The sequence below is a fragment of the Lolium perenne genome, chromosome 4, assembly GCF_019359855.2.
Source record: "Lolium perenne isolate Kyuss_39 chromosome 4, Kyuss_2.0, whole genome shotgun sequence".
NCBI classification, from domain to species: Eukaryota; Viridiplantae; Streptophyta; class Magnoliopsida; order Poales; family Poaceae; genus Lolium; species Lolium perenne.
The window spans coordinates 65,610,002-65,635,593 of NC_067247.2; the positions used below are offsets into that span (position 1 = coordinate 65,610,002).

The following is a 25,592-nucleotide window of genomic DNA, read 5'->3' on the forward strand; positions in this document are numbered from 1 at the left end:
GGGAGTGCATGCTTCTAGAATAAGTTTAACCCGATAATTTCGGGAATTTCAACAACAAAACTTGGCATCCGTAAACTAAATAAATACAAAAGCCGGAGCCGTGTCGTCGTGAGCTTCAAGATGCCATGCTAGAGCATGAAGGTAAGACCATGGGGATCATGTCTTGTAAGGCCTAGTACCATCACAGACTACGCTCTGCTAGAAATATACGCATTGTGAGCAATATGATGAAAAATCTTGACAGACGCGTCAGGTAAAACTCTTATGCTGAAACTCAGAACTCGATAAGTCCTCCGCGGCCCGAGCTGAGTTACGTCAGGTTTCCAAATTCATGTTGGGGGACGCGAGTTTGAAGTAGGTTCCCGACATTTGCTCAGGCAATTAACTAATTCCCGATCCGTTCGGATGCATCAGGCTAGTTTACTAATATCCCTACGATTATAATATTTATTTATACATGAAATAATAAAATATTGCTTCATGATCAAAATAAAGAAGAATTTAACATGAATAAGTCGAAGAAAGAAGGAATCGAAGGTTTTGAGATTCGACCTGAGTCTACGACTCTGGTAGAATCTCGGGGACTATTGACATAGGTATGTCATATCGGGTCCTAATCATCACTACCCCTGGTGCTAAGCCAGGAAGGAATAGACGAAAGCCCATGAAAAAGTCCGAAAGAATCCGAAGGAATCTAATTAGGAAAACTAAGCCTATATCGGGTGAACCGACATGTATTGTAACTCGACCTCGAGGTGGACTCTGAAACCCAGCCCGCTATAAAGGTTGTGAGGAGCCACCGAGAGGAGGGGCATCGAATCATACCGAACATCCATGTAACCCTAGTTCCACATATTGTAATCTCGGCGATTCGCTCTTGATAGTAATATTCGTCGGCTGCCTAAGTTTGGCTGGCCGGTCTGTTGATTCGTCGACGTCCTCCTTCGTGAAACCCAAGTCCATCATAATGTGCATTGACGAAGTTAACCCTTTGTCAGCCGCCACCACGCATTTGCCTCGTCCTCACCGTCTACGACCGGGAATCGATGGGTCCCCGCCTCCTCTGCTAGCCGCTCCGGCGGTGGGAGGGGGTGGGGACCTCGGATCTGTGCTCGGCGCTACAAAAGGTCCCTAAAGTTAGAGTTTGGTCAACCGGCATCGTCGCTATGGTGTCTATGGCGGCGTTGTGCGGGACAAGAATAAGGTATTCCCGCCTCCGCGTCCACCTCGTTGGTGGCGATCTCGTCGGTGGCATTGAGGAGTGCGGGGATTCGTCTTGCTGCCGCTTCCATGGAGTGGTGGATCTCGTCCAGTCTACGCGTTTTAGAGGTTTGGTGTTAGAACTTAGAAGCTTCGGATCAATTCAATGGTTTAATGGCGGCGACTTCGGACTCTGGGGTGCTGGTTCTTAGGGGCACGTGCACGAAGTCTTCCCGGCTGTCATCAACATCGTCAGGCTAGCTCTGGTAAGGGAGCGGCGGCTGCGGCACGTCGGCGGCTTGCTCTGGGAGCAGTACTTGTTGTTACGTGGTCCAAGAACCTCGATGTAATTTTTATTATATTTGGGGTGCTTTTTATTTCTTGTGAACTCATGAATTTTTTTGGAGAACCCGCAGGAGCTCTACCCGTCTTAAAATTAAGCATCAGGGGAAAACATGTACAAGAAGGATCCAGAACAACCACTTAGTGGCAACCACCTCCGAGGTCTAAGACCCCTGGCTGATCTACTCAATTTCTCTCAAAGACCCACGTCTACACATTTGCCAAGCTAGCCACTCGCTATCTACTACCTCCAAAAGGGTGTGGGCCGGCATGTCGACACGATCAAAAATCCCGGCGTTGCGTTGGAGCCAGATGGATCTGGTAACTAGCAACACCAAGGAATTGAAGCTTTTGAGTCCTTGGGTTGGAGCCGCTGCTCGGCATCCGGCCACCAGTCGATGATGACGCTGTCCGCAAGAGGGGTCAGATGCTCCCAGAGACGACGCTGCAGGAACCTGAACCAGATCGCGCGCGCGTATCGGCATTGGAGAAGGATATGGTTGAGGGTCTCATCCTCAATGCCGCATAGCGGGCAGGTCAGGTGGCAGGCGAGGCCATGCCGAGCCATGCGGTCTGCCGACCAGCATCTTCCGCGCAAGGCTAACCAGCCGAAGACTTTGAAACGCAAGGGCGCGAACGGCGTTCCAAAGTTGAGCCGCACCAGGGAGAATTGTCCGTCCGAAGAAGAACACCTGGTAAGCCGATCAAGCCGAGAAAACCCCTGCAGCAGTCCACTTCCATCTGAAGGTGTCGGCGTCGCCTGAAGGAGTCACGCGGCGCACCGCTTCCCAGAGTCTGAAGAACTGAACAGTGGCGTCGACGGAGAGCACACCGGCAATGCCGCGGACCCAAGCATCGCCAACAAGTCCGTCCCGAACAGAGAGACTGCGTATGATGGACGGTCGGACCATGCTGATAATCTCCGGAGCGATACAGCCTGCCGATAAACCCTGGAGCCAGGGATCCTGCCAGAAGAGGATGGCGCTTCCTGTCCCAACGGAGATCGCAGTGGATGCGTTGAAGATGTCCAGCGCAAGCTGATTGGGTTGGAGTTGAAGCCCTACCCACGGTCTGTCCTGGAAGCCCAGATCCACTTGGCCCGTAGGGCCGCATTGAGCAGCTTAAGGTTGTGCAGGCCTTACCCGCCGAGTTGCTTCGGCAGCTGGCAGACGGTGGGCCAGGCGACAAGACAGTGGCCTCCTCTGCACTCCGCCGCTCCTGCCCAGAGAAAACTGCGCCGCAGCTTGTCGATGAACTCGTGAAATAGATTCGTATCTTTCTCGCAATTTTTTTTAACAACGTTCAATAAGCAGAGCAAAACTACTTCATGTTTAGTGTTGTTGTTGACTAAAAGGTAGAATGTAGATTCTTTTAAAATAAATTTCAGACTGGAACATAAATTATTTCAGAATAGAGGGATTGTGTAGAAACATACCACCCGCGGTATTGGAAAACCAAGCAATCTGTGAGGTGCTAGCATGGAAACCCGTTAGAATACTTAGTGGACACAGTTTCATCGTATCTCGGGGCTTCTCCTCCTTGGCCATTTGGCCCTCTTCTTCTTCTTCTTCTTCTGAAGTTCACAACTATGGGGCATATTTCAGGATGCAAAGCACAAACACTTTCAACAGAAAGCAGACAAATCAGTGAGAGTTTATACTACAATACATTCTAACTGCCTCTACAGAACGAAGCAAGATTGTTCCATTCAAAAGAGTTGCGTTGCGTACCTACTGTGACAACCGAAAGAGCGACTCGCGCATCGAACGAATACACTACATAAGTAGAGTGTATGACTGTGTTTAGCAAAAAATAAAATAGGAATTCTCAAGGAGACTCAAGGGGAATACACTACATAACTATATATGGGGCACAATTCAGGAGGCAAAGCACAAACAATTTTAACAGAAAACATACAAATCAGTGAGAGGTTATACTACGATATATTTTAACTGGTTCTACAGAACGAAGCAAGGTTGTTCCATCCAAAAGAGTTGCGTTGCATAGGCACTGTGATAACCGAAAGAGAGACTCGCAAAGAATGAACTACATAAGTAGAGTGTTCGTGCGTATTTATGAGTGTTGTACTGTGTTTATTTAGAAAAAAAAAGTAAGAATCTCAAGGTGACTCAAGGGAATCTTTTTTGAAGCGTTCGTAGAGGACAAACCAGGCTGAGCTCTATAATTAGGCTGAAGACTTTGGGCGCATGGCCTCTGTTCTTAAATGCAGACTACAGAGGTACCCATCGGGTCGGCCATGTCTTGCGTGTATGAACGGAGATACCTCGACATTGACACACCATATCATGTACACATTTGATAGGATTATCGGAATCTATGGAATGATGAGAACCATATGCGTGGACAGAGAGCGTCTACCCTATAACTAACTGCATAGAGGTGCGCACACACTCGGAGTGAAGGGGATAAGAAGAAGAGTTCCGCCAAGAGATTCTACCGTCGAAAGCCACCACATGAATCCACAGACCATCGCAACCAACTGCCAAACTGAAGTACGTGTACTATGATCTCCTCCTCACACATTCCTGGATCACTCTTGTCTCTTGGTTCCGTCAAGCTTACCCGGCGGCTCACGGCAGCCATGCACATCGAGCAGCAGAGCCCAGGGGAGAACGGTCTCAACACGACAGCACGACGAGCGCAGCAGATAGCGCGCATGGCCTCCATGTTCTCGCACGTCCTGATCAGTCAAAAAAGACGCGAGGCAGCGACGTCATATGTTCGTTATCGATCTAATCAATGCGGCGATGTCCATTAGCTCGAAAACTATGTGCATATATGTGTGTATGCATCATGTTCGTTATCTAATCAATGGGGAAAATGTCCATTTGCGAGATAGCTGCTCCTAGCAAAATTATGTACACATATATATGTTGTGTGATGTACTGGCTACTGATGTAGCAGCTGGGACCTTTCTTCACGGCTCTAGCTGCTCCTCTGTTGGGGCCCTCGTGTAGTCTTAGTCCATACGTGATTGCTTTGATCCATGGAATTCTCGTTGCTTAGGCTAATGTCCTGTTTGTTACTAACAGTTAACCATGCCTAACTTGACGAAATGTGGTTCAGGTGTCTAGAGGAGGTGGTCCCTCCAATCCGTTCCATTAATGTGCAAAGATTGGTTTGATGTTTGTGCTATGGGGTCATGCGCATCGGTGGTGAACCGAAGTCGCCTACCCTCACTCCCTCCTCCCCTATCGTCCCCTCGAAGCCACCGGTGGCCGTCGTGAGGCAATGTGATTCGCATAGCTAGATCATGTGGTCCTTCTAGACATATCGACTAAGGGCATCTCCAGCGTCGCGAAGCATTTTAGCGTCCGTGCGCGTCCGTTTGCGTCGAGCCTTTTGGTCGAAATCGATCGCGCGTCCGTTTGCGTCGGGGTGGCTCCAGCGGCACGACGCATTTTTTAGGAGGAGTCATTTTTTTAAAATATGAAACATAATTTACATACTTAAAACATAAAAAAAACCTAAACGACTACTGCTGCGCATCGTGGCCGTGCTGCTCCTCGTTGCTGTCGAGCACGATGAGCTCCGGTATGACCCATGGCCAGTAGCCATCCGGGGGAGCGTACGCCGGGCGCGCTTGCGGTGCTCGAGGTTGAGGAGGCTGCGGCTGTGGCGGCGGTGGAGGCGCCCAGGGCTGCGGCTGTGGCGGCGGTTGAGGCGCCCAGCTGATACGCGTTCAACACGCGTCCGTTGGGAACCCCAAGAGGAAGGTGTGATGCGTACAGCGGCAAGTTTCCCTCAGTATGAAACCAAGGTTATCGAACCAGTAGGAGCCAAGAAGCACGTTGAAGGTTGATGGCGGCGGGATGTAGTGCGGCGCAACACCAGGGATTCCGACGCCAACGTGGAACCTGCACAACACAACCAAAGTACTTTGCCCCAACGAAACAGTGAGGTTGTCAATCTCACCGGCTTGCTGTAACAAAGGATTAACCGTATTGTGTGGAAGATGATTGTTTGCAGAAAACAGTAGAACAATATTGCAGTAGATTGTATTTCAGTAAAGAGAATTGGACCGGGGTCCACAGTTCACTAGAGGTGTCTCTCCCATAAGATAAACAGCATGTTGGGTGAACAAATTACAGTTGGGCAATTGACAAATAAAGAGGTCATGACCATGCACATACATATCATGATGAGTATAGTGAGATTTAATTGGGCATTACGACAAAGTACATAGACCGCCATCCAACTGCATCTATGCCTAAAAAGTCCACCTTCAGGTTATCATCCGAACCCCCTCCAGTATTAAGTTGCAAAGCAACAGACAATTGCATTAAGTATGGTGCGTAATGTAATCAACAACTACATCCTTAGACATAGCATCAATGTTTTATCCCTAGTGGCAACAGCACAACACAACCTTAGAACTTTACATCCTTTGTCCCAGGTGTCAATGCAGGCATGAACCCACTATCGAGCATAAATACTCCCTCTTGGAGTTACAAGCATCTACTTGGCCAGAGCATCTACCAGTAACGGAGAGCATGCAAGATCATAAACAACACATAGATATAACTTTGATAATCAACATAACAAGTATTCTCTATTCATCGGATCCCAACAAACGCAACATATAGAATTACAGATAGATGATCTTGATCATGTTAGGCAGCTCACAAGATCCGACAATGATAGCACAATGGGGAGAAGACAACCATCTAGCTACTGCTATGGACCCATAGTCCAGGGGTAGACTACTCACACATCACACCGGAGGCGACCATGGCGGCGTAGAGTCCTCCGGGAGATGATTCCCCTCTCCGGCGGTGCGGAGGCGATCTCCTGAATCCCCGAGATGGGATCGGCGACGGCGGCGTCTCTGGAAGGTTTTCCGTATCGTGGCTCTCGATGCTTTGGGGGTTTCGTCACGGAGGCTTTAAGTAGGCGGAAGGGCAGGTCAAGAGGCGGCACGAGGGCCCCACACCACGGGGCCGCGCGGCCGGGGGCCGCGCCGCCCTAGGGTGTGGCCCCTCGTGGCCCCTCTTCGTCTCTTCTTCGGGCCACGGAAGCTTCGTGGCAAAATAGGACCCTGGGCGTTGATTTCGTCCAATTCCGAGAATATTTCGTTACTAGGATTTACGAAACCAAAAACAGCAGAAAACGACAGCGGCACTTCGGCATCTTGTTAATAGGTTAGTTCCAAAAAATGCACGAATATGACATAAAGTGTGCATAAAACATGTAGATAACATCAATAATGTGGCATGGAACATAAGAAATTATCGATACGTCGGAGACGTATCAGCATCCCCAAGCTTAGTTCTGCTCGTCCCGAGCAGGTAAAACGATAACACAGATAATTTCTGGAGTGACATGCCATCATAACCTTGATCATACTATTTGTAAAGCATATGTAGTGAATGCAGCGATCAAAACAATGTATATGACATGAGTAAACAAGTGAATCATAAAGCAAAGACTTTTCATGAATAGCACTTCAAGACAAGCATCAATAAGTCTTGCATAAGAGTTAACTCATAAAGCAATAATTCAAAGTAAAGGTATTGAAGCAACACAAAAGAAGATTAAGTTTCAGCGGTTGCTTTCAACTTGTAACATGTATATCTCATGGATATTGTCAACATAGAGTAATATAATAAGTGCAATAAGCAAATATGTATGAATCAATGCACAGTTCACACAAGTGTTTGCTTCTTGAGGTGGAGAAAAATAGGTGAACTGACTCAACATTGAAAGTAAAAGAATGGTCCTCCATAGAGGAAAAGCATCGATTGCTATATTTGTGCTAGAGCTTTGATTTTGAAAACATGAAACAATTTTGTCAACGGTAGTAATAAAGCATATGTATCATGTAAATTATATCTTACAAGTTGCAAGCCTCATGCATAGTATACTAATAGTGCCCGCACCTTGTCCTAATTAGCTTGGACTACCGGATCATCACAATGCACATGTTTTAACCAAGTGTCACAAAGGGGTACCTCTATGCCGCCTGTACAAAGGTCTAAGGAGAAAGCTCGCATTGGATTTCTCGCTATTGATTATTCTCAACTTAGACATCCATACCGGGACAACATAGACAACAGATAATGGACTCCTCTTTTATGCATAAGCATGTAACAACAATTAATAATTTTCTCATTTGAGATTGAGGATATATGTCCAAAACTGAAACTTCCACCATGGATCATGGCTTTAGTTAGCGGCCCAATGTTCTTCTCTAACAATATGCATGCTTAACCATAAGGTGGTAGATCTCTCTTACTTCAGACAAGACGGACATGCATAGCAACTCACATGAAATTCAACAAAGAGTAGTTGATGGCGTCCCCAGTGAACATGGTTATCGCACAACAAGCAACTTAATAAGAGATAAAGTGCATAATTACATATTCAATACCACAATAGTTTTTAAGCTATTTGTCCCATGAGCTATATATTGCAAAGGTAATGATGGAATTTTAAAGGTAGCACTCAAGCAATTTACTTTGGAATGGCGGAAAATACCATGTAGTAGGTAGGTATGGTGGACACAAATGGCATAGTGGTTGGCTCAAGTATTTTGGATGCATGAGAAGTATTCCCTCTCGATACAAGGTTTAGGCTAGCAAGGCTTATTTGAAACAAACACAAGGATGAACCGGTGCAGCAAAACTCACATAAAAGACATATTGAAAACATTATAAGACTCTACACCGTTTTCCTTGTTGTTCAAACTCAATACTAGAAATTATCTAGACCTTAGAGAAACCAAATATGCAAACCAAATTTTAGCATGCTCTATGTATTTCTTCATTAATGGGTGCAAAGCATATGATGCAAGAGCTTAATCATGAGCACAACAATTGCCAAGTATCACATTACCCAAGACATTAATAGCAATTACTACATGTATCATTTTCCAATTCCAACCATATAACAATTTAACGAAGAAGAAACTTCGCCATGAATACTATGAGTAGAAACTAAGGACATACTTGTCCATATGCTACAGCGGAGCGTGTCTCTCTCCCATAAAGTGAATGCTAGGATCCATTTTATTCAAACAAAACAAAAACAAAAACAAACCGACGCTCCAAGAAAAGCACATAAGATGTGATGGAATAAAAATATAGTTTCAGGGGAGGAACCTGATAATGTTGTCGATGAAGAAGGGGATGCCTTGGGCATCCCCAAGCTTAGACGCTTGAGTCTTCTTGATATATGCAGGGGTGAACCACCGGGGCATCCCCAAGCTTAGAGCTTTCACTCTCCTTGATCATGTTGCATCATACTCCTCTCTTGATCCTTGAAAACTTCCTCCACACCAAACTTAGAACAACTCATTAGAGGGTTAGTGCACAATAAAAATTAACATATTCAGAGGTGACACAATCATTCTTAACACTTCTGGACATTGCATAAAGCTACTGGACATTAATGGATCAAAGAAATTCATCCAACATAGCAAAAGAGGCAATGCGAAATAAAAGGCAGAATCTGTCAAAACAGAACAGTTCGTATTGACGAATTTTAAAATGTCACCAGACTTGCTCAAATGAAAATGCTCAAATTGAATGAAAGTTGCGTACATATCTGAGGATCACTCACGTAAATTGGCATAATTTTCTGAGTTACCTACAGGGGAAAACAGCCCAGATTCTTGACAGGAAAGAAATCTGTTTCTGTGCAGTAATCCAAATCTAGTATGAACTTTTCTATCAACGGCTTAACTTGGCACAACAAAACACTAAACTAAGATAAGGAGAGGTTGCTACAGTAGTAAACAACTTCCAAGACTCAAAATAAAAACAAAGTACTGTAGGTAAAAACATGGGTTGTCTCCCATAAGCGCTTTTCTTTAACGCCTTTCAGCTAGGCGCAGAAAGTGTGTATCAAGTATTATCGGAGAGTGGTGTGTCAACCTTACCTTGGGCTTTACCCTTACCTTTCTTATTGTTTTTCTTTCCCTTTGGTTTAGGAAATATATGATTTCTCCCCGGTATAGAGGTGAATTTCAAGGTGCCTTCTCCCACATCAATGACTGCTCCCAATAGTTTCAGCAGGGAACTTCCGAGTGTGATTTTTCCTGTCCCTACACATTCAACAACAAGATAATCAATGGATATTGTTCTTCCAAGAATGGTTGTATGCACACCTGCGGCTATTCCCTTAGGAATTATAATAGAGTTATCAATGAGAGTTATTTCTTCTCCTCCTTCATCGACTCCCCAAAGTTTCAAAGATTTATAAATGCTTTCAGGCATAAGGCAAAATTCATACATAATATCACAGTAGGCATGAAGAGTTCGATCACCGATAACAATTTTAACAGTAGGATCCCACAATGAAAGTTTAGAGTTCACTAAAACTTGTTCAAGACGATTACGAACGTGGCAATAGTTATCATCCAAGCGAGATGTACTTATCTCGAGATTGTTTAATCTACTATATATGCTAGTGAGGGCTGAATCAAAGTTATTAGCTGAATCATGTGATGCAACCAACTTCTTTATGGCATTAAAAGCTTGATCCCCATTGCAATGAAGGAAATCTCCTCCCACTAAAGTATCCAAAGCATATCTATAGCGAATCATAATACCGAAATAAAAATTACTAAGGAGCAAACTTAGAGTCATTTGAGGTTCAGTTTTACGATAAGAAGTAAAAATTCTAGACCAAGCATCCTTAAAACTCTCCTCATCCCCTTGTTTAAAAGTGAAGACTAATTCTTCAGGCGAAGAAGTAACAGGTTCAGAGCTAGACATGGTAACAAAAGTAACTAATTTTTTTGTATTTTTAATATAGAGTGCAAGACAGTAAATAAAGCAAACTAGATAAAGTAAATGCAAGTAACTAATTTTTTTGTGTTTTTGATATAGCAAACAAGAAAACAAATAAAGTAAACTAGCAACTAATTTTTTTGTATTTTGATTTAGTGCAGCAAACAAAGTAGTAAATAAAACTAAGCAAGACAAAAACAAAGTAAAGAGATTGAGAAGTGGAGACTCCCCTTGCAGCGTGTCTTGATCTCCCCGGCAACGGCGCCAGAAAAAGCTGCTTGATACGTGTTCAACACGCGTCCGTTGGGAACCCCAAGAGGAAGGTGTGATGCGTACAGCGGCAAGTTTCCCTCAGTATGAAACCAAGGTTATCGAACCAGTAGGAGCCAAGAAGCACGTTGAAGGTTGATGGCGGCGGGATGTAGTGCGGCGCAACACCAGGGATTCCGACGCCAACGTGGAACCTGCACAACACAACCAAAGTACTTTGCCCCAACGAAACAGTGAGGTTGTCAATCTCACCGGCTTGCTGTAACAAAGGATTAACCGTATTGTGTGGAAGATGATTGTTTGCAGAAAACAGTAGAACAATATTGCAGTAGATTGTATTTCAGTAAAGAGAATTGGACCGGGGTCCACAGTTCACTAGAGGTGTCTCTCCCATAAGATAAACAGCATATTGGGTGAACAAATTACAGTTGGGCAATTGACAAATAAAGAGGGCATGACCATGCACATACATATCATGATGAGTATAGTGAGATTTAATTGGGCATTACGACAAAGTACATAGACCGCCATCCAACTGCATCTATGCCTAAAAAGTCCACCTTCAGGTTATCATCCGAACCCCCTCCAGTATTAAGTTGCAAAGCAACAGACAATTGCATTAAGTATGGTGCGTAATGTAATCAACAACTACATCCTTAGACATAGCATCAATGTTTTATCCCTAGTGGCAACAGCACAACACAACCTTAGAACTTTACATCGTCCTGTGTCAATGCAGGCATGAACCCACTATCGAGCATAAATACTCCCTCTTGGAGTTACAAGCATCTACTTGGCCAGAGCATCTACTAGTAACGGAGAGCATGCAAGATCATAAACAACACATAGATATAACTTTGATAATCAACATAACAAGTATTCTCTATTCATCGGATCCCAACAAACGCAACATATAGAATTACAGATAGATGATCTTGATCATGTTAGGCAGCTCACAAGATCCGACAATGATAGCACAACGGGGAGAAGACAACCATCTAGCTACTGCTATGGACCCATAGTCCAGGGGTAGACTACTCACACATCACACCGGAGGCGACCATGGTGGCGTAGAGTCCTCCGGGAGATGATTCCCCTCTCCGGCAGGGTGCCGGAGGCGATCTCCTGAATCCCCCGAGATGGGATCGGCGGCGGCGTCTCTGGAAGGTTTTCCGTATCGTGGCTCTCGGTACTGGGGGTTTCGTCACGGAGGCTTTAAGTAGGCGGAAGGGCAGGTCAAGAGGCGGCACGAGGGCCCCACACCACAGGGCCGCGCGGCCAAGGGGGGGGGCCGCGCCGCCCTAGGGTGTGGCCCCCTCGTGGCCCCTCTTCGTCTCTTCTTCGGACTTCTGGAAGCTTCGTGGCAAAATAGGACCCTGGGCGTTGATTTCGTCCAATTCCGAGAATATTTCGTTACTAGGATTTCTGAAACCAAAAACAGCAGAAAAAGACAAGCGGCACTTCGGCATCTTGTTAATAGGTTAGTTCCAGAAAATGCACGAATATGACATAAAGTGTGCATAAAACATGTAGATAACATCAATAATGTGGCATGGAACATAAGAAATTATCGATACGTCGGAGACGTATCACCAGCCATAAGGCTGTGGCGGCGGTGGAGGAGGCGCCGAGTCCAGGAGTGCCTGTCGAAGGGCTTCATCCGCCGACAGGCCCGGCGGCATGACAACGGTGGCGTAGCGGGGCAGCGGCGGCTGCACATGCGCGTCGTACTCGGAGACGAGGACGCCGAGCTTCGCCATCTCGTCGTCCGTCATGTTGTCGGGGAACTCGAAGTTCCGGCCCTCCGCCATGGCCTGCTGCCATTCGTGGAAGACGAGAGCGACGTAGTCGTCGCTGTCGTCCTTCACCTCCTCGCTATGGTACGCGAGCGCCTCGATGTAGTCGTCGTCGTCGTACGCGGCGTAGGCTTCGTCGTCGTCGTCGTCCTCGCGGTCGTTGTGCTGCGTCTGTTGACGACGCGTCAGCGCCTGCTGACGACGAGCCGGTGCCTGCTGACGACGAGCCGGCGGTGCAGGACCGAAGGGATAATCCCTGTCGCCCATGAAGTCAGCCCTGCGTCTACTGTCCGTCTCCGTGGACAGGTACGTACGCCATTGCTCGGAGTCGATGGCGTACGCCGGATCGGCGCGGAGGTCCGCCGGCAGATACCGCCTCCTGCGCCGGATCTCCGCGGTCCGATCAGGCTCGCGCGCAGGTACTGGAGGGATGGGCACCCGGCGGCAGCTGAGCCGCCAGCCGCCAGGCAGCTGCACGCCGGACCAGGCGTCGCACGGCACCCATCTGCTGTGCATGAGCCTCCCCACCGTCACGGGGAGCGACACCTTCTTGCTGCCGCTGCCGGAGGCCTCAAAGTCGTTCTTCTTCTTCCCCATGGCGGAGCGGCGGTTGTGGTGCGTGTGGAGCTGTGGGCGAAAGAGCAACGCGGCCAGTGGACTTTTAAGGGCGGCCGCGCGCGGGATACGATGCCATTGAAGGCGCCGCAGAAGCCCAGCCACCGCCCGCCAGTGCACGCGCAGAACAGGCAGCCGCGGCATTCATGGCGAAGGCTGCGGCACAGACGCGGAAGCGCTGACCGCGAAAGCGATGGCCGCCGAAGCGATGCCCTTGATGCAGGCTCCCTGCCAGGCGGGCCCGGTGAAGACCGGAGTGGACACTTTGCGCGTCCGCGCAGCGTCCGCCGAGACGCAAACCTGGCGCATATTTGGGCCAGGTTTGCATCTCCGCGGACGGCCCGGTCACTTTGCGTCGTGCCGCTGGAGAGGGTGTCAGACGCATTTACGGTCAAAGCGGACGCAAACGGTCGATCAGCGTCCGTTTGCGTCGCGCCGTTGGAGATGCCCTAATGCTCAAAGATTTTTTGATGTCCATGCTATGGCTACCAAAACGTTATGGGGGCGATACCCTAAACCGGGTTTTACTCGCTGATCTTGTTTATATATGGAAGGGACATATACGGTTACAATAAGGTAATACACCTGCATACAAGACAGACTCAAGCAAGAGTTATACAACTAGATTACAATGTTTAACACTCCCCCACAATCATAACTTATCTAAGTTAAGATTGCGCTGAAAAGATTCTAGCTGTCTTGTAGATAGTGACTTGGTAAAACCATCAGCCACTTGATCTCCTGAAGGAACAACTCGTATCTCCAAAAGCTTGTTAGCGACCCTTTCACGAACAAAGTGATAATCCACTTCAATATGCTTAGTTCTAGCATGGAACACTAGATTAGCCGAAAGATATGTAGCTCCAATATTATCACACCACAAGCATGCAGCCTGAGGCTGCTGTACTCCCAATTCTCCAAGCAAAGTTTGCACCCAAATAACTTCAGCCATAGCATTGGCCAATGACTTATATTCCGCTTTTGTACTAGAACGAGAAACTGTACCTGTTTTCTTGCATTCCATGATATCAAATTTGACCCCAGAAATACAGAAAACCCACCAGTAGATCTTCTATCATCAGGACAGCCAGCCTAGTCAGCATCAGAGAACGCACTGACTAAAGTAGAAGAAGACTTGGTCAATTGATACGTTGCAAACGTATCTATAACTTTTTATGCTCCATGCTTGTTCTACACCAATTTATATATGTTTTGTTTACACTTCGTTCCACTTTTATACATTTTCCGGCACTAACCTATTGACAAGATGACACAGTGTCAGTTCCCTGTTCTCTGTTGTTTTGTATTTCAGAAAAGTTGTAGATGAAATATTCTCAGAATTGGACGAAACAAAAGCCGAAGTTCATATTTTACCGTAACGAAGACGGAATCCAGAGGAGAGACGAAGAGGCGCCACATGGTGGCCACACCAGGCCATGGCGCAGCCCAGGCCCTGGTCGCGCCATGGGGTGGTGTGGGCCTCCCATGCCTCCACCGACCTCGTCCTTCCACCTATTTATTCACGATATCAAGAAAAACCTATATACCCGAGCCTCCATCCACGAAAAGTTCCGTCACGGCCGCCATCGCCGACCCTAGCTTAGGAGGATTCTGAAGCTCTTCCTGGCACCCCGCCGGAGAGGGAGAACATCACCTGAGGTCTCTACATCGCCATGTCCGCCTCCGAAATGATGCGTGCGTAGTTCATCTATGGACTACGGGTCCATGGCAGTAGCTAGATGGTTGTCTTCTCCAATTTGTGCTTCATGTTTAGATTTTGTGAGCTGCCTATCATGATCAAGATCATCTTTATGTAATGCTATATGTTGTGTTTGCTGGGATCCGACGAATATTTAATACTATGTTGAGATCGATTATATACTTGTCAGATGATATTCGTGATCTTGCATGCTCTCCGTTGATAGTAGATGTTTTGGCCAAGTAAATGCTTCTAACTCCAAGAGGGAGTATTTATGCTCGATAGTTGGTTCATGCTTCTAGTTTTTTGAAAAGTGACAATAACTTCTAATATTGTAGATGTGCTGTTGCTACTAGGGATAAAACAACAATGTTTTGTCTCAGGGTAATTCTATTGTTTAGTTTACACACATTGCTTAATACGATAATCTGTTGCTTGCAACTTAGTACTGGAAGGGGTTCGGATGATAACCTGAAGGTGGATTATTAGTCATAGATGCAGTTGGATTACGATCTATGTATTATGTTGTAATGCCCGAATGAATCTCATAGTAATCATCTTGTCATGTATGGTCTTTATTCTATCAATTTCCTAGTTGTAATTTGTTCACCCAACATGTTATTTATCATTATGGAGAGACAACTCTAGTGAACTGTTGACCCCGATCCTTTTTTTACACTGATACAATCATCCTGTTCTGTTTACATACTGCAAACACTGTTCTTTTTAATTTCACTGCAAACAAACATTTCTTTGCACACCATACATTTAATCCTTTGTGTTCAGCAAAACCGGTGAGATTGACAACCTCACTGTAAGTTGGGGCAAAGTATTTTGGTTGTGTTGTGTGCAGATTCCACATTGTTGCTGACGCCGGTAGTGCACCCTGCCACAAGTCAGCTAGCAACACCTTCAGAAGTCACGTCTTTCTCCTAATGATCGATTAAACCTTGGTTTCTTGCTGAGGAAAAACTTGCTACTGTCCTCATCATACCTTTATCTTGGGGTTCCCCAAAGGTGCGAAATCTGCGCTCATCAAGCTACTTTTCTGGCGCCGTTGCCGGGGAGAAAGAGGATTTCTGCAAGGGGGAGTCTCTCATCTCCAATCTTTTTTACTTTGTTATTGTTTTGCTTAGTTTATTTTACTTTGTCTTGTTTGCTTCAGTATATCAAAATTACAAAAAAATTAGTTTCTATTATAGCTTTTATTTCGGTTGTTCTATTTTAATCTTGCTAAAATGGGTACTCCTGAAAACAATAAGTTGTGTGACTTTACTAGCGTAAACAACAATGATTTTATTTGTACACCTATTGCTCCACCTGCTCCTGAAGCAACTTTCTATGAAATTAAACCTGCTTTGTTAAATCTTGTTATTAAAGAGCAATTTTCTGGTGTTAGTACTGATGATGCTTCTTCTCACCTTAATAATTTTGTTGAACTTTGTGAGATGCAAAAGTATAAGGATGTAGATGGTGACATTATTAAACTGAAATTGTTTCCTTTCTCTTTGAGAGGGAGAGCTAAAGATTGGTTGCTATCTTTTCCTAGAAATAGTATTGATTCTTGGGTTAAATGCAAAGATGATTTTATTGAAAAATATTATCCTCCTGCTAAGATTATATCCTTGAGAAGTGACATAATGAAATTTAGACAAATTGATAATTAACATGTTGCTCAAGCTTGGAAAAGAATGAAATCTTTGGTAAAGAATTGTCCCACTCATGGACTGACTACTTAGATGATCATCCAAACTTTTTATGCATGACTGAGTTTTTCTTCAAGAAACCTTCTGGATTCAGCTGCTGGAGGGACCTTTATGTCCATTACTTTGGGGGCTGCAGCAAAACTCCTTGATAATATGATGGCAAATTATTATGAATGGCACACCGAGAGAGCTCCACAAGGTAAGAAGGTAAATTCTGTTGAAGAAACCTCCTCCTTGAGTGATAAAATTGATACTATTATGTCTATTCTTATTAATGGTAAAGCACATGTTGATTCAAATAATATTCCCTTAGCTTCTTTGGTTGCTCAAGAAGAGCATGTTGATGTGAACTTCATTAAAGACAATAATTTCAACAACAATGCTTATAGGAATAATTTTGGTAGTAAAAATTATAGGCCATATCCTTCTAATAATGGTAATTCTTATGGCAATTCTTATGGCAATTCCTACTACAATAATAAAAGTGCACCCTCTGATACTGAAGTCATGCTTAAGAACTTTATTAGTAAACAAACTGCTTTTAATAAATCTATTGAGGAAAAGTTTGGCAAAATTGATCTTCTTGCTTCTAAAGTTGATAGTGTTGCTCATGATGTTGAATTTCTTAAATTAAAGGTTATGCCTCATGATGTTAAAGAAAGCAAAACTTTGAATGCTATTCAAGTTAGAATTGATGACAATGTTAGGATGTTGGCAGAATTGCATGCAAGGTGGGAAAGAGAAGATGAAATCGCTAGAAATAATAATTGATGACAATGTTAGGATGTTGGCGGAAGCCCCGTCGCTGATGCCCGCCAAGAGAAGCAGTGAGGCGGACACGGTGTGCAGCAGCAGCTGCCTGCTGCATCGTCGCTTAGCTGGAGGTGCGTGGCACCGTTGGTGGCAAAGGTGCGGACAACCTAGGAGAGGAGGAGGGCCACAACTGGGAGGAGCGCGCCGCCGAGCCTAACGCGAGGCAGAAGAGACGCATGCTGCCGCCCGCTCGCCGAGAGGAATACATGGTGGGAAGGAGCGCGCCACGTGGGATGAGGCGGTGCGGATCTCGTCGTGATGGACAGGTCGCCGCGGAGCTATTCGGCGACAGGGACTGGTCGGGATTGAGCTCGGCGAGCAGGGATGCCGGATGCGGGTAGAGCGAAGAGAGCCGATGAGTAGGGCCCACGTTGGGGCGAGGGAAGTGGAGCACGTGGTGCTTGCTGGAGGGCGCAACTATAGTCGACGGAGCCAAGCACCATTACCCGCTGCCGCTAAATGGTGCCAAGCACCATTACCAGTTTGCAACACGGAATCAATGATTTCTTTTTCAGATTCGGAGGAGAAAATGATGACAGAGATGAGAGAGTAAAACTTGCAGGGCCTCTTTTTTCCTTGCATGGCTCCATGTCGGAGATCATTTTCCAAGACAAGGACACCCACATGCAGCTCTGGGTCCAACCTTTTAATTCTAAAAACTGACACGCAACATGTTTGTCCTACCGCGCTGCTGCCCTAAAATGACACGACTTGATGAGACAGAAGTGGGGCCTTGATTGTACACATGACCATACACGTGACCATGCCCGCTTCCCCACGTTAACGGCCGAGCCAACGTCGTTAGACACGTGTCGAACGTTTAGCGCGTGCTCACCTATCCATGTGATCACCAAATCTATTTTTAACATTCGTATTCCCAGCCAGGACGTAATTTTGAGCTGCCAATTTTTGAGCATGTACCCCAGGTTATTATCTAACTTACGTTAGTTGAACACTTTTCGATCTGAGCAACGTAGGATTTTTGAAAAAAAATCAATCTTTACCTGCTGTTCTGTTTTGACAGATTTCTGTAACTATTTGCATTTGCCTCTTAATCTCTTTCTTTTTGAGTTCTTTTGAGAGAAAGAGCTTTTTGAAGACGTTGCTACAATAGATAATGTTTTAATGGATGTTTAATATGTGTTAGAACTGAACCCAAGTGGATTTATTATTTTGATTGCACTAATGTTGCTAATGAGAATTGTGTGAAGTTTTGTATGAAGGAAGTTTTCAAGTGTAGGGAGAGAAGAATGATGTAATAAGATGAAGAATGGAAAAAAGCTCAAGCTTGGGATGCCCATGTCACCCCAAGAAATATCCAAGAGGTACAATCGTCAAAGCTTGGGGATGCCCAATGCATCCCCTCTTCATCAACAAAGCATCATGTCATCTTTCTAGACACTATATTTTTATTGCTTCATATGCTATGTGTTGTTCTTGGACGTATTTTTTTCGTTTTCTTTTGTTTTGTTTGTTGTAGCATATGGTTGGATCCCAACACATTTGTTTTGGAGAAGGACGCACTCTGTTTTAATTGCATAGAACACTCTAGTTTTCGCTCTTATTATTCTGCGAGTGTTCTAGTTTGCTAGTACTGCATTTAGCTCTTGGTTTTCCACTCGCATTTTGTTCAGAGATTGTTAGTTTTCTTTATTTAGGTATGATTAGCTCTCTGTTCTTTATTGATTATTAGCTATGTGAGTTTTTTTAAATAAGTTGATTGGTGTTGGAGACGAGTAAGAAGTTTCATGCTTATAGTGATGCAAAAGAAATCTCGTCTAGACTGTGGCATAGGATTTGGCATGTCATGTTGGATGTTATTCTTATCATATGCTTAGTAGTTATTGTTGTAGCATGACTTGTCTCAAATAGCTGAGAGTGCATAATGTGCCATTGAAAGAATTATGTGTTGTTTCCATCATACAAAGCATAATATTGTGGTATTCTCCTTTGATGCTTTATTGGGTAACTTGGCACATGTTTACATCATGTTATGACTACAAACCAGTCACCTAAAGCCTCTATGATCATTTAGTTTTTAACTTGTATATCACTTTATGTTTTGATTAATAATGTTTTTGTCGCTATGCATGATTATGGCTATTATTGCCCTCTTAGTTGGTCGCTCCCAGTCTTTTGCTAGCCTTCACGTGTACTGAGTATGAGCTCTACTCGTGTATCCAACCACCAAAAACCAAAGTTATCAATTGTGTCCACCATACATACCTATATGTGGTATTTCACCGCCACTCAAAAGTGAATTGTTTGTGTGCTACCTTTAAACCTTCAAACATTATTACCTGTTTTGTGTTTTGTTTTAGCTCGTGAGGAAGTATTGAATGGTTTATTGTCTTTTCATGACTTCATTTAGTGACTAGCATGAATAATATGCTGATCCTTAATATTGCAAAAAGAGCAAGGTAACTGGGTGCCCATCCCAAACAAAATATTAAATAAACAAATAATGCTCCGCACATTATGTACTGCGGAGATTCTAAATAATGGTGTGCAATGGAGAACTACATGGGAGCCGCTCTTGAGGTCACTATATGAAAGGATGATATATTATTTGTTGCCATTCGTTGACATAGACATGCATACTTCTCAAAAAAATATTTTCAACACTCCAATTGCATTCAAAATAAAAAAAGCGCTAGCACATGAGTAATCTTGCTTCCCTCTACGCAGGGCATTTCCTTTACTTTTATGTTGAGTGTTCATCTTCTTTCTTTATGCACCAATTAAGAGAGCATAGTTGTCATTCGGAGTATAATGTGCATATTCTCAAAATTTATTATTGATTGATTCATTATTATGATATTGCTTGTTCTCAAATTACTTGTATCTAGTCGTCCTTTGAATTTTAAAGAAGTCCTAACATTTATGTTTTGCTACTTCATAAAGGACAAGCTTAGTACCACTTTGCTATGTTTTCTCTATGCTCATAAACAAACAATTTATTTCGATGCACAATTATTCATGATCCTTTGTCTGAGTTACTTCTCATGTTATAACATAGTTGCTAAGTTCTATTGTTCGAATTATATCTATCATGCCTATGTTTAGAGTACTTTGATCCCAGCTCACAATGTTTTTACAATAACTTGATCAAGATTGTGTTGGCTTCATGTCACCTCAAAATTATTTTTGTTATCACTTACCTACTCGAGGACGAGCAGGAGTTATGATTGGGGATGCTGATACGTTGCAAACGTATCTATAATTTTTGATTCTCCATGCTTGTTATACACCAATTTATATATGTTTTGTTTACACTTCGTTGCACTTTTATACATTTTTCGGCACTAACCCATTGACAAGATGCCACAGTGCCAGTTTCCTATTTTCTGGTATTTTATATTTCAGAAAAGTTGTACAAGAAATATTCTCGGAATTGGACGAAACAAAAGCCAAAGTTCATATTTTACCGTAACAAAGACAAAGTCCAGATGAGAGACGAAGAGGCGCCACAGGGTGGCCACACCAGGACATGGCGCGGCCCAGGCCCTGGTCGCGCCATGAGCGGTGGTGTGGGCTCCCCAGGCGTTCACCGACCTCGCCCTTCCGCCTATTTATTCACGATCTCGGGGAAAACCTAAATACCCGAGCCTCCATCCACGAAAAGTTCCGTCGCGGCCGTCATCACCGACCCTTGCTTGGGAGGGTTTTAAAGCTCTTCCTGGCACCCTGCCGGAGAGGGAGATCATCACCGGAGGCCTCTACATCGCCATGCCCACCTCTGGAGTGATGCGTGAGTAGTTCATCTCTGGACTACAGGTCCATAGCAGTAGCTAGATGGCTGTCTTCTCCAATTTGTGCTTCATGTTTAGATCTTGTGAGGTGCCTATCATGATCAAGATTATCTTTATGTAATGCTACATGTTGTGTTTGCTGGGATCCGATGAATATTGATTATTGAATACTATGTTGAGATCGATTATATATTTGTTATATGTTATTCATGATCTTGCATGCTCTCCGTTGCTAGTAGATGCTTTGGCCAAGTAAATGCTTGTAACTTCAAGGGGGAGTATTTATGCTCGATAGTGGGTTCATGCCTCTAGTTTTCTGGAAGAGTGACAATAACTTCTAAGATTGTAGATGTGTTATAGCTACTAGGGAGCAAACAACAATGTTTTATCCAAGGATAATTCAATTGTTTACTTTACACACATTGTTTAATGCGATAATCTATTGCTTGCAAACTTAATACTGGAAGGGGTTCGGATGATAATCTGAGGGTGGATTATTAGTCATAGACGCAGTTGGATTACGGTCTATGTATTATGTTGTAATGCCTGAATGAATCTCATAGTAATCATCTTGTAATGTATGGTCTTTATTCTGTCAATTTTCCAGCTGTAATTTATTCATCCAACATGTTATTTATCTTTATGGAGAGACACTTCTAGTGAACTGTGGACCCCTGTTCTTTCTTTTACACTGATATAATCATCATGTTCTGTTTACTTACTGCAAACCCTGTTCTTTTTAATTCCACTGCAAATAAACATCTCTTTCCACACTATACATTTAATTCTTTGTGTTTAGCAATACCGGTGAGATTGACAACCTCACTGTAAGTTGGAGCAAAGTATTTTGATTGTGTTGTGTGCAGGTTCCACATTGTTGCTGATGCCGGTAGTACGCCCTACCACAAGTTAGCTAGCAACACATTCAGAAGTCACGTCTTTCTCCTACTGGTCGATTAAACCTTGGTTTATTACTGAGGAAAAACTTGCTACTGTGCTTATCATACCTTCCTCTTGGGGTTCCCCAACGGTGTGCAATCTGCGCTCATCATCAATCTTAATCCAAGAGAAAGTGTGCCTCGCAGATATCTCAAGATACGTTTTACAGCTGTCCAATGTGATCATTGGTAAATTTCCATAAATCAATGTAAAACATGGTATTATCATCATATATGTTGCAAATATGTAGGAATTTAATATGATAAATGACAAAGTTCATGCATGCATTTTACATGCATCAGTTGAATACCGTGGGCTGCAACCATGGGAGAGGAGGCCATGGCTTAGGACTAGATTCACAAGTAGTTTTCTTAGGGTTGATGTTTTGTTCTTCATCATCTAGCCGACTGCGGTCATGATCTTCTGAAGAGATCATGTGTATTTTGGGAGGTGGTCTCATATCCCTCAATTTTTTTTTGAAGGGGCTCATATCCCTCAATTAGCTAGCACTTGATTGAACTTGATTCCTAGTTTTAAATGATAAACTTGTTCGAGGTGGTATATATCCCCAAATGAACCCTAGACGATGAGGGCGGGGCAACCGTGAGTAGACGAATACAAGGCCAGTAGGACCGTACATATTTGTACGTATAGAGTGTACTATACATGCGAATCCAAATGGGCCATACATGTTTCACTAATACTAAACTTTGCTATGTCTTAGTTAACTGGGAAATTCTTATGTCTCGGTCACCCTTAGAAAAGTGCAACAATAGCTAAATAAAAAGTGCAGCTCTTAGAAAATTGCAATTGCATTTTGTGCCAGAAAAGTGCAACTGAAGCGAGTTGAACTTTTCTTTGAATTACGGTTGCAATTTTTTCATGTGGCTGAGACTTAAAAGTTCAGAGACATTGAAAACCAAAACTTTGACTTAATAATTATTTAACGACCATCGTGCCTTTGTTATGAAGCGGTACAGAGCGACCTTAGCCGTTGTTGTGTTTGTGTTTAGGGATGGGGTGTACTGGTACCGTGCAAGAAAACATGTAACCATGCTCGGCCAACGGATGACTAGTGAAGAGAAAATTGTAGAGAACCAATTCACACTTAGTTATGGCTATTTTTGTTCTAGAAGCCACAACCAAACATTCTTTTTTTCTTTTCCGAAATAGGTGTAGCCCAGCCTTTGTATCGAAAAATGCAAACAACCATTTTAAGTATCACATTATTACAAACTAACAAAGCACCTATATAGCTTGTCCGTCAAATGGATCGCAAAGTTTGATCAAGTGTGGCCGCCAACGAAACCATGCTTTTAGCATGTGCAAAGGACACGCCGCCATGCAAGCATGCGTTTGCGTGAGTGTGATGTTAGTGAGTTGCTGAGCGCACAGCCCTAGCTATTGGCTAGCATGCATAGTGGGAGCTCATGTAATCATGTAGACGTTATCTAGTGTGATTGTGTACATTTTTCTTTTTTACAAAAGAAGTAGTACCGTGACTAAATTTTGATGATCCAACCTAGCCCGGCTTCTATATAAACCCCGTCCCCCTTGCAGCATTTGGCCAAGCAAGAAGAAGCTTGCTTAAGCAACACGTAGCTAGCTAGCCACACACACACACACACACAGCTGATCGAGCTAGCACTGATCAGTAGACTTGCACACCGAAGTATGTCTCTGTCCACGATAATCCTCGCAGTTCTTGCCGTGAGCATGGCCGGCGCCGCTCCACACGTGCTCGCGGCGCGTGAGCTCTTGGACGCCGTCGCAGTCGACGCCGCCATGGTGTCGAGGCACGAGCAGTGGATGGCGGAGCACGGGCGCACGTACCTGGACGGGGAGGAGAAGGCGCGGAGGCTGGAGGTATTCCGGGCCAACGCCAAGCTGATCGACTCGTTCAACGCCGCAGGGGAGAACAGCCACCGGCTGGCCACCAACAGGTTCGCCGACCTCACCGACGAGGAGTTCCGCGCGGCGAGGACCGGCCTCCAGCGCCCGCCGGCGGCCGTGGCCCGCGCGGGGAGCGGCGGGTTCAGGTACAAGAACTTCAGCCTGGCCGACGCGGCCGGGAGCGTGGACTGGAGGGCCATGGGCGCCGTCACTGGAGTCAAGGACCAGGGCTCTTGCGGTACGTACTGACCAACATCGGCACGCACACTATTGTGTGTTCATGCTATCAGATTAAGCGACAGAATATTGCACGCACGCTTGAACAACTACTGGATCGAAAAAATTTGAGGTTCTAAAAAATGTAAAAACTTAAGTGGCGACACGCGCGTGCGGTCAAACGTAAAATTGGTACTCTACATCAAAAAATGAAGTGAGATTTACCAGGAAGACCAGAGTCTACATGCATGCACTTTTGGGTCAACGCTGAGAACAACAGATGGTTAAAATTAACTTTGCTTCAATGATTGGAACATCATTCGTTTCCTTCTACATGTCCTAAATTAATGGGCTCTGTTTCTTCATCCAATCCGACAGGTTGCTGCTGGGCGTTTTCGGCAGTAGCGGCGGTTGAAGGTCTAACCAAGATCCGGACGGGGCGGCTGGTGTCGCTGTCGGAGCAGGAGCTGGTGGACTGCGACGTCAACGGCGTTGACGAGGGCTGCGACGGCGGCCTCATGGACAACGCCTTCCAGTACATGGCCCGCCGCGGCGGTCTCGCCGCCGAGTCCTCCTACCCGTACCGTGCCACGGACGGGTCGTGCCGCCGCCCGGGCTCGTCGGCCGCGTCCATCCAGGGCTACGAGGACGTGCCGGAGAACAACGAGGCGGCGATGGCGGCGGCCGTGGCGCACCAGCCCGTGTCCGTGGGCATCAACGGCGGCGATTACGTGTTCCGGTTCTACGACAGCGGCGTGCTGGGCGGGTCCGAGTGCGGCACGGAGCTCAACCACGCCGTCACGGCGGTCGGGTACGGCACGGCGAGCGACGGCAGCAAGTACTGGCTGATGAAGAACTCGTGGGGCGCGTCGTGGGGCGAGAGCGGCTACGTCAGGATCCGCCGCGGCGTCCGCGGCGAGGGCGTCTGCGGCCTCGCCAAGCTCGCGTCCTACCCTGTCTAGCTGATTCAGTGCACGTCACTAGCTAGCTACGCATGCATACAGTTTGGTTCGGCACCCTACGTATGACGTGTCTATTCGATATTTCGATCCATTGAACTGGATTGGTACTCTAAATTAGTTAAGGTGTGTATACATACATGTATATAGTTGGGTTAATTAGGGGACCTCCGTATGAAAGAGAGGGGTCGACGGCTACAAATGGCGACTCAAGCAGCAGTAAGGATGCACCGAGTCTTCTCAAAAAAAAAAAAAGATGCACCGGGTCCGTAGCTGTGTGTGTATGACGAAACCATTATGAATTTGTACAGATGGGCTTGTAACTACTAAAGTGTACATAAAAAATGTATGAATACATATTACGTACTACCTCCGGTCTTGTTTAATTGACGCGCATGTACTAGATGCCCTTGACTCCGTGTCGATTATAACTGAACGGAGGGAGTATTCCAGATCTCTCCTCGAAGAGTCATCTTTTTAACATAAGCTAACTTAAGCTTCGCCTAGCTTTTGTTGGTAGCCAGTGTAGCTATGTGCGCACTGTGTAGCGGAGTGTGGATGGTTGGGGGTGTGGCTTTGGCTCTGTTATTATTGGTTTTCGCTCGATTTTCTCCTAGAAACTAAATATCTTCTGCTTCA

The 25,592-nt window shown here is 45.1% G+C and overlaps 1 protein-coding gene across 1 annotated transcript; it reads left to right on the plus strand.

Annotated features, from left to right (window-relative positions):
- Window positions 1–23,436: 23,436 nt before the first annotated feature.
- On the plus strand, window positions 23,437–25,322 carry LOC127292813 (senescence-specific cysteine protease SAG39). Its single transcript, XM_051322311.2, has 2 exons — window positions 23,437–24,016; window positions 24,373–25,322. The coding sequence occupies exons 1-2, from the start codon at window positions 23,560–23,562 to the stop codon at window positions 24,954–24,956; spliced, it is 1,041 nt and encodes a 346-aa protein (XP_051178271.1). The 5' UTR covers window positions 23,437–23,559; the 3' UTR covers window positions 24,957–25,322.
- The last annotated feature ends 270 nt before the right edge of the window (window positions 25,323–25,592 follow it).

Coding starts and splice junctions, on each gene's coding strand:
- LOC127292813 (XM_051322311.2), top strand. CDS start 23,560: ATGTCTCTGTCCACGATAATCCTCGCAGTTCTTGCCGTGAGCATGGCC. Junction 24,017..24,372: donor CAAGGACCAGGGCTCTTGCG/GTACGTACTGAC, acceptor CCAATCCGACAG/GTTGCTGCTGGGCGTTTTCG.